Source organism: Gracilinanus agilis, chromosome 1 (genome assembly GCF_016433145.1).
Source record: "Gracilinanus agilis isolate LMUSP501 chromosome 1, AgileGrace, whole genome shotgun sequence".
In the NCBI taxonomy this organism is placed as follows: domain Eukaryota; kingdom Metazoa; phylum Chordata; class Mammalia; order Didelphimorphia; family Didelphidae; genus Gracilinanus; species Gracilinanus agilis.
Window position 1 is genome coordinate 700,543,199 of NC_058130.1, and position 14,254 is coordinate 700,557,452.

The following is a 14,254-nucleotide window of genomic DNA, read 5'->3' on the forward strand; positions in this document are numbered from 1 at the left end:
GTTTACCTTAAATCTGTGTATGTCCACCCTCCTCATATGTGTTTCTTGAAGACAACATATGGTAGGATTTTGGTTTCTAATCTGCTCTGCTATTTGCTTCCATTTTATGGGCAAGTTCATCCCATTCACATTCAGAGTTATAATTATCAGTTGTATATTCTCCAACATTTTGGTGTCCTCTCCTATTTCTACCCCTTCTTCTTAGGCTATTTCCTTTTAAACCAGTGATTTGTTTTAACCCAGTAACCCTTGTCCCCTCCCTTGATTTACTACCCTTTCTACCCTCTCCCTTGTTATTCCCCTCTTTTTATTTTTAAGGCCTAATGAATTCCCTCCCCCTTCTCCTCCCCTCCCTTTTTTGACTTCCCCACTCCTCTGCTCCCCTTGGTTTATCCCTTCTGACTTTCTCAGTAGGGTTAGATAGAGTTCTATATCCCAAAGGATATAGCTATTCTTCCCTCTCAGGGTTAATTCCACTGAAAGTAAGGTTTAAATATTACCTTTTAATGTTCTCTTCCTCTCTTTCTTATAATAGTATTTGTCCCCTCCCCTTCCCATGCCCTCTTTGTGTGTGATAGAATATCCTATTTTTCTTATTCATTCAAGTTTCTCTTGGTGCCATCTACTATTCACCCCCTTCTTTCCCACCCACCCCCTTATCATCTTAGACCATTTGGTACTCCAACCTCTCCCTGTGAATAATTCTTCTAATTACTATAATAGTCGATACTATAATAGTGAATAGAGTTCACTACAGAGAATTACACATAAAATTTCTCCATATAGGAATACAAATAATTAGATCTTATTGAAGCCCTTAAAGAGGCAAATTTAAAAATAAGAATTTTATTTTTTTTCCCCTCTGTTTCTTATTTACCTTTTTCATGTTTCTCTTGGTTTTTGTGGTTGGATATAGAACTTTCCATTTAGTCCTGGTCTTTTCTGTGCAAATACTTGGAAATCTTCTATCTTGTTGAATGCCCATACTTTCCCCTGGAAGTATATAGTCAGTTTTGATGAGTAGGTGATCCTTGGTTGTAGGCCCAGTTCTTTTGCCTTTCTGAATATCATATTCCTAGCCTTGTGGTCTTGTAGTGTGGAGGCTGCCAGATCCTGTGTGATCCTGATTGGTGCTCCTTGATATCTCAATTGTCTCTTTCTGGCTTCTTGTAAATTTTTTTCTTTTACTTGGAAGCTCTTGAATTTGGCTATTATATTCCTGGGGGTTGTCTTTTCAGAGTTTAGAGTAGAGGGTGATCTATGGATCCTTTCAATGTCTATATTGCCCTCTTGTTGTAGAACTTCAGGGCAGTTTTGCTGAATAATTTCTTTTAGTATGGAGTCCAAATTTCTATTAATTTCTGCTTTTTCAAGAAGACCAATGATTCTCAAATTGTCTCTTCTAAGACCTGTTTTCTTGATCTCTCAATTTCCCAGTGAGATATTTCATGTTTCCTTCTATTTTATCAGTCTTTTGATTTTGCTTTATTTGTTCTTGCTGTGTTGAGAGATCATTGGCTTCTACTTGCCCAATTCTTGTCTTTAGAGACTGGCTTTCTGCTATAATCTTTTGATTTTCCTTTTCGATTTGGTCTATCTTGTTTTCCAGCTGTTTGATTTTGGTCTCCAATTTTCTTATCAATTCTTTTGATTTGGGGGCATCTTTTTCAAATTGCCCAATTCTAGCTTTTAGAGACTCGTTTTCAGCTATAATCTTTTGGTTTTCCTTTTCAATCTGGTCTGTTTGGTTCTTCAAGGCTTCCAGCTAGTCATTTCTAGTCTTCAATTTGCTTATCAATTCATTTGATTTCTGAGCCTCACTTTCCAATTGCAAAATTCTGCCTTTAAAACTGTTATTTTCTTGCCAGATCTCTTCCATCTTTCTCATAATCTCAGATTTGAACTCTTCAAGACCTTGTGACCAGTTTTCATTTTGGGGGGGAAGGTTTGGATATGGTTACTTGTTTGTTCTCCTCTGCTGTTTGCTCTGTTGTCTGGTTTTTTCCTGTGTAAAAGTTGTCAAGTGTTAAAGATTTTTTTCTTGATCTTTCTCTTCTGGGGTTCTTGTGTCTGACTTGCCATTGTTAGCCCAGCGCCCTCTCAGCTTTATCCTCATGCCCAGGGTCTGTCTGAATTCTTTAGGCTCCTGAGGTCTCAGGTCTAATTGTTCTGAGGGTCATGCCTCCTGGTGGTCCCCTTGCTTGTTCCTCTGCCTGAAGCTCATTTAACAGTCTCAGGGCGCTGCTTCCACAGTCATGCACTCCTCCTCACTGGGTCCCCACCCAAGGTCCATGCCTGTGCTCAAGGTCTGTGTTCAAAGTCTGCATGTTCTTTAGCTTCTTGGGGTCTTAAGTCTTGCTGCTCTCAGCAGCAGGCCCTGGTGATCCCAGATAGCTGCCAAGGACTTAATGGGTGCCCCAAACTTGCTCTAACTCTTGTCAGTTGGCTTTGGTCCTGTAGGTGGTGGGGGTGGAGGGAGTGTGGGGTCCCTTCATTTGTCTGGATTTGTTTTTATGTCCTCTTGAGGAGTCTTATATGTGTGGGTCAGGAGAGGTTAAGCAGCTTCCTTTTACTCTGCTGCCATCTTAACCCAGAACCTGAGGTCCCATTTCTTGCCTAAGGATCAAGTCTCATATTTTGCCTTCTCTGGAAATTAAAATTGAAGCAATATTCCCTGAAGGCTGTCTGAGGTCCCTCCTCCTCTTCTAAGAATAAGGATAAGAGCATGGGTTGCAGCCCCTATACCAGATGCTGACAAATTGAACCATAAGCACAAATGAACAATACACATGCACACACAAGCAAGCACACAAATGTCCCTTCCTCCCTTCTTATAAGGGTGGGAAGAAAGAAGGAAGAGATGGATTGCTACTCTGCCATTTTGGTTGGGCTCTTTCTCCATCACTATTAAATGTCTTCATTTAGAAATTTCCTGGGAGAAGCAGAAATATCTTCAAAATCTAATATAGGGGGCAGGTGGGTAGCTCAGTGGATTGAGAGCCAGGCCTAGAGATGGGAGGTCCTAGGTTCAAATCTGGCCTCAGACACTTCCTAGCTGTGTGACCCTGGGCAAGTCACTTGGCCCCCATTGCCTACCCTTACCACTCTTCTGCCTTGGAGCCAATGCACAGTATTGATTCCAAGATGGAAGGTAAGGGTTTTTAAAAATTTTTTTTTAAAAATTTGATATTCCTTGAATCATGGCTTTTTGGTGAAAAGACAATAGGGCCCTTGGTTTAAGGAGTTAACAGCTTTTACTTAATATACCTCTAGTCAATAGATGCCAATTCATTCATGACAATATATGGAGTTTTAAAAATCCTAAATGACAGGCATATCCTTATGTGCATTATGGATGTTATGGAATACATTGGGGCAATCATAGTTTCATTGGCAGCAATACGATGTCCAAAACAATTGGATAAACTCTCAGATTTACCAACAATATACTACTGTGCCTTTCTTTCCACAGCTCTGCCAACATTGACTGCTCCTATTTTTGTCAATTTTGCCAATTTAATACTCTTCACTTAGAGCCCTTCACTTTTCAGATGTAGAAACTGATGCCAGGTGAAAGGGAAAAGTTACAGATTGACTTAACTGGCACAGCTAAAACTCAGTCCCAGTCTTTGAATTTCTCTAAGAAAGTAGCCTTGAGTGAGTGAGAGAGTTATAGAAAAGAAATTTTAGGACAAAGCAGCTTGAGGGACGTGGAAGAGAATGAGTCAATGGGCATATCCCTGCCAACTAAATAAGGCTCTAACTTCCCAACCCTCCAACAACCCCAAGCATAGTTAATGGTCTAGAATAAGAATATAGGAAAGGAGAGTGGTGTATTTGATTGTAGGTATATGTGTCTTGTGCACATATGCTCATGTTTTCATTTGTTTAACTTCTATGTACTTGGTTTATTTTTATGTATATCTCCATGTACAGACATCCCAATGTGGCTAGACTGTAAGCTCTTACAGGGTGGGGATCACATCTGATTTAATTTTGTTTAGATATTAATTATGCAGGTATTTAATAAGTATCTGTTGTATCACACTGTTGTAGGAACATAGATTTTGTACTGTATGGAAACTTAAAGGCCATCCAATCTGACCTCTTCATTTTGTTCATAAGGAAAATGGTGCCCAAAGTGCTTTGATGATGTAACCAAAGCTGCACAAGTAGTAAATAAAGTAAATAAATTTAAAAAAAAAGTCTGGTTCAAGAATAGAACCTAGTTTTTCCATAATCCAAGTCCAACACTATGCCCATAGTGCTCTGCAGTGGTATATATCACACATGTACATGTGTGTTTCTATTTGGGGGGTTCCTATTTTAGGATTTGTGTTTGTGTGTGTGTATATATAAATATCATATAAATATAAATACAAATCCTAAAATAGGAACCCCAAAATCCTAAAATAGGAACCCCCCCAAAAGATATATACATATATACACACACACACACACGTATATATATATGCATACCCCTTCTTCCTTGCTTTTTTAGGTTCAGAATATTTTCTGATCAGTTCCAGAGAGGCTGAATATAGCTTGCTTAAAAGTGGGGAAGAGACCGACTAACTCTGCTTCTAACCCTGCTGAGCAATTGCTCAGCATGGGTCCTCTAAAACCTTCCCAGCCTAGCCCAGGCCTGTCCCTTCTTCTCCCTCCTTCATCCAATAAATAAAAATGCAACTTTCTTTTCATTTTAGTTATTTTTTATTATTGAGTAGAAAATAAAATATGAGCTTACAGAAACAATACAAAAGCTTGTGGGACTGAAATGATTTCCCTCTGTCCTCCTGCTCAGCCTCTTAGGGAACATAGGATTTTAAAGCTGGAAGGGACTATAGAGATTATTTGATTCCACTCCTATAAATGAGGAAATTGAGGCCCATTGAAGCAATTTATCCAAGATCATACAGCTAATAAATGACAGAATCAGGATTTAAACCCAGTACTCCAGGTCCCAAATCTATTTATCTTTCCATTGTTCCAATGCTGGGACATTCCTTTGTTGTGCCCAGTCCAGATCCCTATTGCAAGGATGAGTCTTCACTAACAATGTAAAAGCAAAAGGAACTTTTATTGCTAGCTCAAACTAGGGTCCAAGCCACCAGAATCTGGTGTGCCTACCTGGACCCTGTTGTGAGGGAAGCATGTGCTTTTAAGCTAGTTGCAGGGTGTACACAGTTCTTCTGGGAGCCTAGTTACATTGTGCCACAACGAACATTCTGTTGTTAGTAACCGTGGGATCTCGAAAAAGTCTTGGCTGTAAAGTCCTTAGCTTGTGGTTGCTTAGTTCCTGTTTCATAACTTTGGAGTCCTACACCTTCTTCCTCATTCTTCCTCCTCATCTCCAGATGCACACCAAGGAGCCACTGAGAAGTGATCCTCTTTAATGGGGCCAGCATCTGTGAGTCCCTGGATAGATCTGGTAGGAGTGCCTAGTGAGGGTGACTCTGAGAGGCCAGTTGGAATGCTTACACTTTGAGGGAGGTGAGGAGAATTGACTTCCTGGACCCCTGGGAGCAGAATGAGTACCCCTTTCCTTGTGTGTCCCTTATCTTGGGAGTCTGAGAGGAGCCTGGGGAAGGAGTAGATGGATTGATGAGGAACTTGAAGCTGTGCTGGAGTCGTGTGAAGAGAAGGCTCAGAACCTTCCAGGACAGGCTTTGGGTGAGGGTAGCGGGTTGTGATCTGGCTCAGGGTCAATAGAGGACAGAGAACAGTGCCAGGGTGAGGCTGAGGCCCAGGACAGCATGGCTGAGGATTGTGTGGACAGGAGCTGAGTTTTCAATTTTGTGGTTGCACAGGTCTGATGAACAGCACCGGACCTTGGGGGTCCCAGATGAATCACCATTCTGTGGAATACAGTTGTCAGCACATTCCTTCTTCACGAGGTTCCCTAACAATGGCTCGTCTGTAGGATACAGAGAGAGAAGTTGTCACACAGACATCATCTGCACACCCTTCGGAGTCTTCCCACCAATCCCAGTTCCCTGATCCCCCAAATCAAGCCCTCTCTTCTCTGAAATTTAGTCCCCTTCCAGTCCCAGACCTTAGCCTAGCTATCCCTAACACTTCAGAAGTCATCATTATCACCATCTTACCATCTCCCCCATTACACTCATGAGCATACTCCCATCACCATCCCCTCATTACAGTCCCAACCATCACTGTCACCAGCCTTGCTAACACCACTTTCATCCCATCACCATCTTCATCAGTGTCAGTAATCTCCTCCATTACTCTCGCTGTCACTCTTAGTTAAATACCTCCATTTAGTTCTGGTTTAGAGTATCCCACTCCGACTAGAAGTTCTGCCCCACCAGCCCTAAATCATCTCCCCAGTGGGTGCAATCTCCTCTGTCCTGGCTCTGTTGCCTGGAAGGATCTTCATAAAGCCCTACCACTGTCTCATACTGGAATATGAAGAAAGTGGGGAGCATGGGAAGGAATCATCTCTCCACCTTTTCTCAGATACTCACAGTTGAAGGATGTTTTGCAGAACCGGGAAGAACTGGGACAGGTTAATGTTTTGTCGCAATTGTCAGCACTTTCACACACGTAACACTGGAGGGCCTGGGCTGTGGGTATAAGAATGACCTGTCAGATGGTCCAGGGCTCTCTGGACTTGTACAAGGACCTTGGGTGGTGAGGGGTTGGCTCAGGGACCTGACCCACCCCATCTTTCCTATCTCCTTTGTTTGGAGTGGGAGTGGGGGCGAGCTGGAGAAACCACAGCTCCTCTGCCTGGCCCCAACAATCCCATCTCTTCCAGTCTGAAGAGGGAACTCAGCTCCGTCCTGGAGTCAGAGAAAGACACAGGGTATAGCTGTAAGTGGCTTTAGAAGCACATGGAGAGGCCTTTCTCCTGCTCCTCCTTTTCCAGCTGCCCATTCTTGGCCCCTCCTTAGCCCTTTTCCCAGAGTCCCAGAATCCCAGAATGTCAGAGACCCAAGGTCATCTAGTCCAACGTATCCCTGATGGAAAATCCCCCAATGGTATCCCTAGAAAATGGTTCCTTCACCTTTGCTTAAATGATTCTCATCAGTCTTCTCTTTCTGATTTATGAATCAATCAAATAAAGCAGTTATTAAGCACTTATAAACTATAAGCTGGGGATACAGAGACATAGTATAGCACTGACAGCCCCCCCAAGAAGTTTATGTTCTGTCAAAGGAGACAGCATGTACAGATGTGAATAGACACACATTTACATTTACATTTAATATAGCCAGCCAGCTGGCACAGGAGTTAGGAGGGTTGAATACAGAATCTGGAAGACCTGAGTTCAAATCCCACCTCAGACACTCTCTAGCTATATGTGACTATAGACTAGTCACTTGGGCACCCTAAGACCCAGCCTACAAAGACCAGAAAGATAAAAAACATGTTGGATGGCAGTTTCAGGTGCCAAAAACATCTCAGCAAGCTAGAATGTTCAGTTAAATCTTTTAAGTTGGAATTTAAATAAAAGTAAGTGCAGAGTCTTTAAACGGGTTGAAAAATCAGGTTCCCAAATGCAAGGTATGTGAAGTTTAAGTAGATTGCAATTCAACAGGAAAAAAACATGTTGTGGTATTAATGGATTGCATGCTCCATCTGAACTAAAAGCATGATATGGCAGTCAAAGAAATGTAATCTTAGGCTACCCCCACCAAGCTGGAGTATCTGGGGAAGGGAAGTGATGGTTCCCCTGCATGCTACCCTGGTAAGAGGGTAGCATCCTTTAGGAAGGGAGAGCAGCTATCCAGAGAACAGCAGCTGGGATAGTGAAGGTCCCTCAAGTCATGCTTTGTGAAAAACAATTACCTAGCTGTATGATCCTGAGCAAGTCACTTAGCCCCAATTGCCTGGCCCTTACCACTTTTCTACCTTAGAACCAATTCTTAGTATACTGTATTTCTAAGAGAGATAGTAACATTTAGAAAAAAAAAAGAAAAAGAAAAGCAACTAGATAAGATTGTGGGGATCTCCAGAACTTAGTAGCTTTATGACCATAGGAAAGTGACTTAACCCTTCTGAATTTCTTCATCTTTAAAATGGAGATAATAACACATGGGCTATTGTAAAAAAATAAGATTGAAGCCTTTTGTAAACATTAAACCTTTGCAAATATTAGTTATTATTGGAGCACCCAATGGGAGAGCTGAAAGAGCTCTGAGAAATCATTAAGTATTGATCTCTTAAAATACACATAAGAAACTGAGACCTGAATAGGGAAGAGAGTTGTATAAGGTCTTTCAGTGAGAGTTAAGTGTAAGGGCATTCTCTAAAAGCTTTAGAGATCTCTTCATTTTTCAGGTAAGGGAACTGAGGACCAGAGAGTTAAAGGGACTTGAAATCACCAGTAAGGAGTAAACTGAAGCTGAAATGCAGGGTTTCTGATTAAATTGTATTGTTTCTACAACAGCATGATATAAAACTCAGATAAATCGAGTGCCTAGTACTGATCAATTCTCATTCTCTCTGTCTCTCCTTCTTCCTTTCCCTCTTCCCTCACATGTCTGTTTGTCTATCCCTTTCTCCATCTCTGCATGTCTCTCTGTGTCTCTGTCTCTGTCTCTCTCTCTCCCCCCCCTCTGTCTCTGCATGTCTTTTTCTTTCTCTCTTTCTTTCCTTTCCACTCTTCTTCCAGATCTATGATTTCATTTATGCAGGGAATTTCAGTAAAGGCACTCTCTATTCTGTCTGGGTGAGCCAAAATGTTAAGTGACTTTCCCACAGTTCCACAGCTAGTTAAGGGTCAAAGGACTTGAACTCTTGTTTTTCTGACTCTAAGGCCAGTTCCATATGACTTTATCTCCCATCCCAGATGGTTACTTGACCTGAAGTTTGAGTATTCTGCTACGAAGTGGTTCCCACACTATAGCCTCATTATCCCAAAGCAAGGCTTCACAGAAATGTGATTCACTGAATCCCAGGGTTAGTTCATTCACGGTCCCACCTAGCTACCCATTTTCTATGACAAACCAGCTTCAGATTTCAGTACACATACAAATTTGTTTCTCCTTGTTAAAGGTTCTATCCCCTCCATCCTGTGACCTGGACAAACCTTTTAGATCTGGTGGTACTTTTGGCACAATAAATATTTGTGCTCTTAAAATATACAATTTCTCTACCATATACTATTTTAGCACCTGTGTCCTCAACACAAAACATCCAAGATCCCTGCTGAGTTTGCCGGTGCCTTGGGCCAGCCCTTCTTCTTGACTTCCTTTAAGTCTCAGACAAAATTCCTGCTTTTTCTTTTTTCTTTTTTCTTTTAAACCCTTACCTCCTGTCTTCAATCAATACTAAGTATTGGTTCCAAGGCAGAAGAGCAGTAGGAGCCAGGAAACTGAGATTAAGTTATTTGCCCGGGGTCTGAGGACACTTTGACCCCAGGACCTCCCATCTCTAGACCTGGTTCTCAATCCACTGAGCTACCCAGCTGCCCCAATCCCTGCTTTTTTCAGGAAGCTTTTAATCTCCTTTAATAGGAATGCCTTTCCTCTGAAATTATCTCCAATTTCTCTGGTATGTATCTTGTTCATACCTACTGGCATATGAGTGGAGAATGTCTTTGCCAGTAAGTGCCAGTACTGGTACACAGTGACAAATAAATGGTTGCTGACTGAGTGACTAGAAGGTATTTTCAAAACACTTTCAGGCAAGAGTGGATTTCAAAACTTTATCAAATAGGTAGCATTATGAACAGCTCCTTTGAAAGGCAGTGTTGACCAGTGGAAGATCTTACACCTATCTTCCAGTCCTGACTTTAACAGTTTTCCACGTGACTTTGGGTAATACTCTTTCTATATCTGAGCCTCAGTTTCCTCATCTGGAAAATGAGGGGGGTTATAATAATAAATATAGACATTATACAGTGTTTTAAGGTTGATAAAATGTTTTCCATTTAATCTGTTGGCTCTGATCAATGAGGTCATATTTGTAAATTTGCACAGCAAAATCCCTGGCACATTTGTTAGTGTTTTGTCATTTCCAGCTCTATAGTGACCCCATGAACTTTTTGTCTATAGAGTGTTCTTGGCAAAGATACTGCAGTGGTTTGTCATTTCCTTCTCCGGCTCATTTTACAGATGAGAAAACTAAGGCAAGTAAGGATTAACTGACTTGCCCTGGGTCATACAGTGAGTAAGTGTCTAAAGCCAGATTTGAACTCAGATCTTCCTGATGCCAAGCCCAGTACCACCTCGCTGCCCCATGTCTGGCGCATAATAGGTACTTAAATAAATGTTTGTTTCTCTCTTTCGGTTGATTCTCACAATAGCTCTGAGAGGTCAGCAGTAGGAGTATTATTAATGCTATTTCATCTCTAAGAATGGGAGTAGGTCTTCTTCCTCTCTCATAGCCCGCAACACAGATTATAACGTAGATGATCAATCTACGGCCTGAGAAATTGAGTCTGGCTGAAATCAGTGGAGTTGAAATGAATTGACTTTCATTCCATTAAATAGCAGCACATTGAATTGTGTTGATTTGAATGGAAGAAGGTCAACTGAGTTAGCTACAACTGAATTCATTTGAATTTTTTTCTACTGACTTTAATTTCATTGCTTTGGATTGAATTGAGTTTGGGCTGAATTGAATTCGGTTGAGTAGGATTGAAATGAAAGCAAGTTTTAACTGAATTGAATTACTACTTGGATCCAGGTCACCACTACCTGCTCAAGATTCTTTTTTCCCTACCACCACCCTTCCGCTATAGAAAGGGCACCAGCTCTTGAGTCAGAGGATCTGGGTTCAACTTTCCCTTTGAGCACTTATTATCTGTGTGATCTTGGACAAATTACTTCATATCTCTGGGTCTCAATTTCTTCATCTGTAAAATTGGAGGTGGGGAAGGGGAGGGTAAATTAGGTAGCCTCTGAGGTCTGCTAAAGATCTTTCTCTGATCATTTCTCCCTATTTTTGTCTCCTTCCTTCTATCTTCACTGAACTGTCTATGACAAATCCTGCGCCAAGCATTCCCCCCCTTGATCAAAGAGGAAGATCTCAAGAGTTATTAAGAAAGCTCTAAGGTTGAACTAGGCAACAGGAGCTAGAATATGGTCAATATAAAGGGGGTTTCAGAAGTAGAGGAAATCTCAGGAATGAATTGAAAGAAGACAGGAAGAGTCTCACAAGAAGAAAGGGATCCCCTAGAGAGCCTCCGTGCCCCCCCCCCCAAGGTATGGAGTTGAAAGGAAAGCGATGTTGGAGAGGCAAACCAAGAGAGATGACCTCCTTTCCATGTTTGGCCAAGGTTTTCTTACCTTCTTCCATGGTCATACTCAACCAGAAACATTATCAAGCATAATCAAGATTTACTTTTGAACTCTAATCCCATACTTATTCCCGCACAGTCACACACACGCCTTCACATCTACACCTATAACCCCACTCAGTCTTGCACCATCACCATAACCACATACCCAAAGAGAGCTACATGCTCAGACAAGATCGCCCACTCCCAATTACCCATGGCCACATACATACCTATGTAATCACACACAACCACATACAAACTCACCCTCAGTCCTGAAATGTTCATTTAAATCAGTACTAAATGGGGGCAGCTGGGTGGTTCAGTGGATTGAGAACCAGACCGGAAGATGGGAGGTCCTGGGTTCAGATCTGACCTCAGACACTTCCTAACTGATTGACCCTGAGCAAGTCCCTTAACCCCCATTGCCTAGTCCTTATCACTTTTCTGCCTTGAAACAATACACAGTGTTGATCCTAAGATGGAAGGTGAGTGGTAAAAAAAAAGAAGAAAAAGAAGAAATCAGTACTAACTGGGTATAGATGTTATAGATGGGGGAGAGATGGGCGCAACCTGTGACATAGAGAGAAATCTATTCTTTGTCCCCAAGTGGCAGAGTGGCAGCTGGGATCACAGTCTAGATTAGGCTGGGTGAAGACCCAAACTCTTCCAGGCCTGGAGTGGCCACTAGAGAGAAGGATTGAGCTAGACCCGAGTTTCAACTAGTCAAGTTCCAATGAGGGTCTGAATAACTGGGTACCCAACCTTAATCATATACATACTTCTTTAAAATGTTTTTAAAAAATTAAAATTAAATTAAATTTAAATTTAAAAAATAGAATAAAAGGTTATGGAGTCAGGTTAGTTGAGACTTAGAAAGGGAGAGTTACTTGCCTAAGGCCACACAGTGAATGGAAGAGATAACCGCATAAGACCAGAAATCATTCTCTGTATCTAGAATGTCATACTATTCCTAAAAAAAAAAAAAAAAGCTATTCATCTGAGAGATACCATGTTGAATAATCAAGAGAACAAGAAGCCTGACAAAAGTCCTCAATTCTAGTGATATTGAGTCAATTAAATCAAATTGAAAATGAATTTTAATCCTCATTCAACCAAATTGCAATACATTGAATTGTATTGAATTGAGCTAAATACTGGAAGGTCAATTATATTGAGTTGAGTTGAATTAAATTTTTATTAGCTATGTAACCCTGAATAAATCACACATTGTCCTTGACCCTCAGTTTCTTCATCTATAAAATAGAGATAATAGTCTTTATACTACCTACTTCTTAGAATTGTAGAGTAAAATATATCTGTGATGTTTAATAGAAATAGGAGTTAACATTAATATTAATTCCTAAAAAGACACATTGAGGTAGTTAGAATTGTTTCTACATAGGCATATCAGTTTCTATTTCTTCTTCTTTTTTTTTTTAAACCCTTACCTTCCGTCTTGGAATCAATGCTATGTATTGGTTCCTAGACAGAATAGCCATAAGGGCTAGGCTATAGGGGTCAAGTGACTTGCCCAGGGGCACAGAGCTAGGAAGCATCTGAGATCAGATTTGAACCCAGCACCTTCCATCTCTAGACTTGGCTCTTGATCCACTGAGCAACCCAGTTGCCCCCTCAGTTTCTATTTCTGATCCTTAGTTTTCCCCCCATCCTTAAAAGGAATGTGGTAAACTTGGTGGTCTCTAAATTTTAATCTAGCTCTGGCATTCGTATTCTGAGAATTCATCCAATAATAATAGTAATACTCAATATCTAATAGAATGTTTTACGCTCTAAGGCTGCCCTGGCTCTGACCCACTATGGTCCAAGCAGTGGTAACATTTTCAAATTCTGCTATCTTTTCATTTTATGATTTTATCCCTCTGTGCTATGGAGATGACCCTTGGTTTTGAGAAGCTGTTCAATTGACCGGAGTTCCTGATGAGTTCTACCAAACCATTAAGTATGGGCCTGGTGATAGATTCTAGGTCTGTCATCCAAGGCCCAGACTAGTTAATGTCTCTACCACCATAAACTGGCCACCAAATATGGATTTTTCATCTACTACACTAATCCATGAAGTTTTCTACTAAAGTGTGAAAAAAATTAGGATTTGCATTTTTAAAAAGCGTTCACACCAAAGAAATCATGGGTTTGGGGGAGTATTGAAGTATGATTCGGTGACCCAGGATTTAGGGGCCATCTCCCCCATCCCTGGAAGAGCCCCCAGCCCCATAGGGTAGTCCCCTCCCACCTCCCCAGACCTTTATCCTCTTACTTTGTACTATGGTGATGGCAGCCACTGCCAGGAGCATCAGGAGAGACTTCATGTTGCTGAGATCACACTCAATGTAGAATGAGGGCCCCTCCTCTCTCCACAGAGGTCTTATAGCCCCATCTGGGGACAGGCTATGGGACAGGAAGGGGGTGGTGGTGACGGGAAAGGGGAGGCTAGGCCCCAGGCACAGGTCCAACTAATTGGTAGTAGGATCTGGGATCTTTGAATCATCCTAGGAATGTGCCTCAACCTGCTCAAAACCCCTGCCAGACCCAACCCCTTGGTTCTTGGAATTTCCCATCTCCCTGCCCATTGACAACCTCCTAGGGTTGGGTTTAGATTCCATGAAAGAGAGAAAGTTTATCCCTTCCCAAGAGTATTGAATAGTGCACTAGATTTGAAGTCAGACAACCTGAACGTGGATTCCTAATAACTCTCCTTTTGATATGCATGATGTTGGCTATTTCACCTCTCCTCTCTGAACTTCTCATCTGTGACATGAAGGATTTGGACTAAATCATTTCTAATTTTCTTTAAAACTCTAAAATCCTATTATAGTATGTACCCTTGTCCACCTTGTTCAATCAACTACCCAAGCTGTGCTAAACTTATTGGGCTCCAGATCCTTTGGGGGAGTCAGAAGAAGGAAGAGAAAGTAATCAAATTCTTACCCTCAAAGCTTCTAATCTCATCAGGGAGCCAATATTTCCTCCAATAAATGTGGCAAT

The 14,254-nt window shown here is 41.4% G+C and overlaps 1 protein-coding gene across 1 annotated transcript; it reads right to left on the reverse strand.

Annotated features, from left to right (window-relative positions):
* Positions 1–4,694: 4,694 nt before the first annotated feature.
* LOC123231984 (lymphocyte antigen 6D-like) lies at positions 4,695–13,586 on the reverse strand. The gene is made up of 3 exons (XM_044658310.1): positions 13,527–13,586; positions 6,486–6,584; positions 4,695–5,917 (listed from the first exon to the last, which is right to left on the reverse strand). Exons 1-3 carry the CDS (start codon positions 13,576–13,578, stop codon positions 5,706–5,708), a joined length of 363 nt encoding a protein of 120 aa, XP_044514245.1. The 5' UTR covers positions 13,579–13,586; the 3' UTR covers positions 4,695–5,705.
* Between the last annotated feature and the right edge of the window lie 668 nt (positions 13,587–14,254).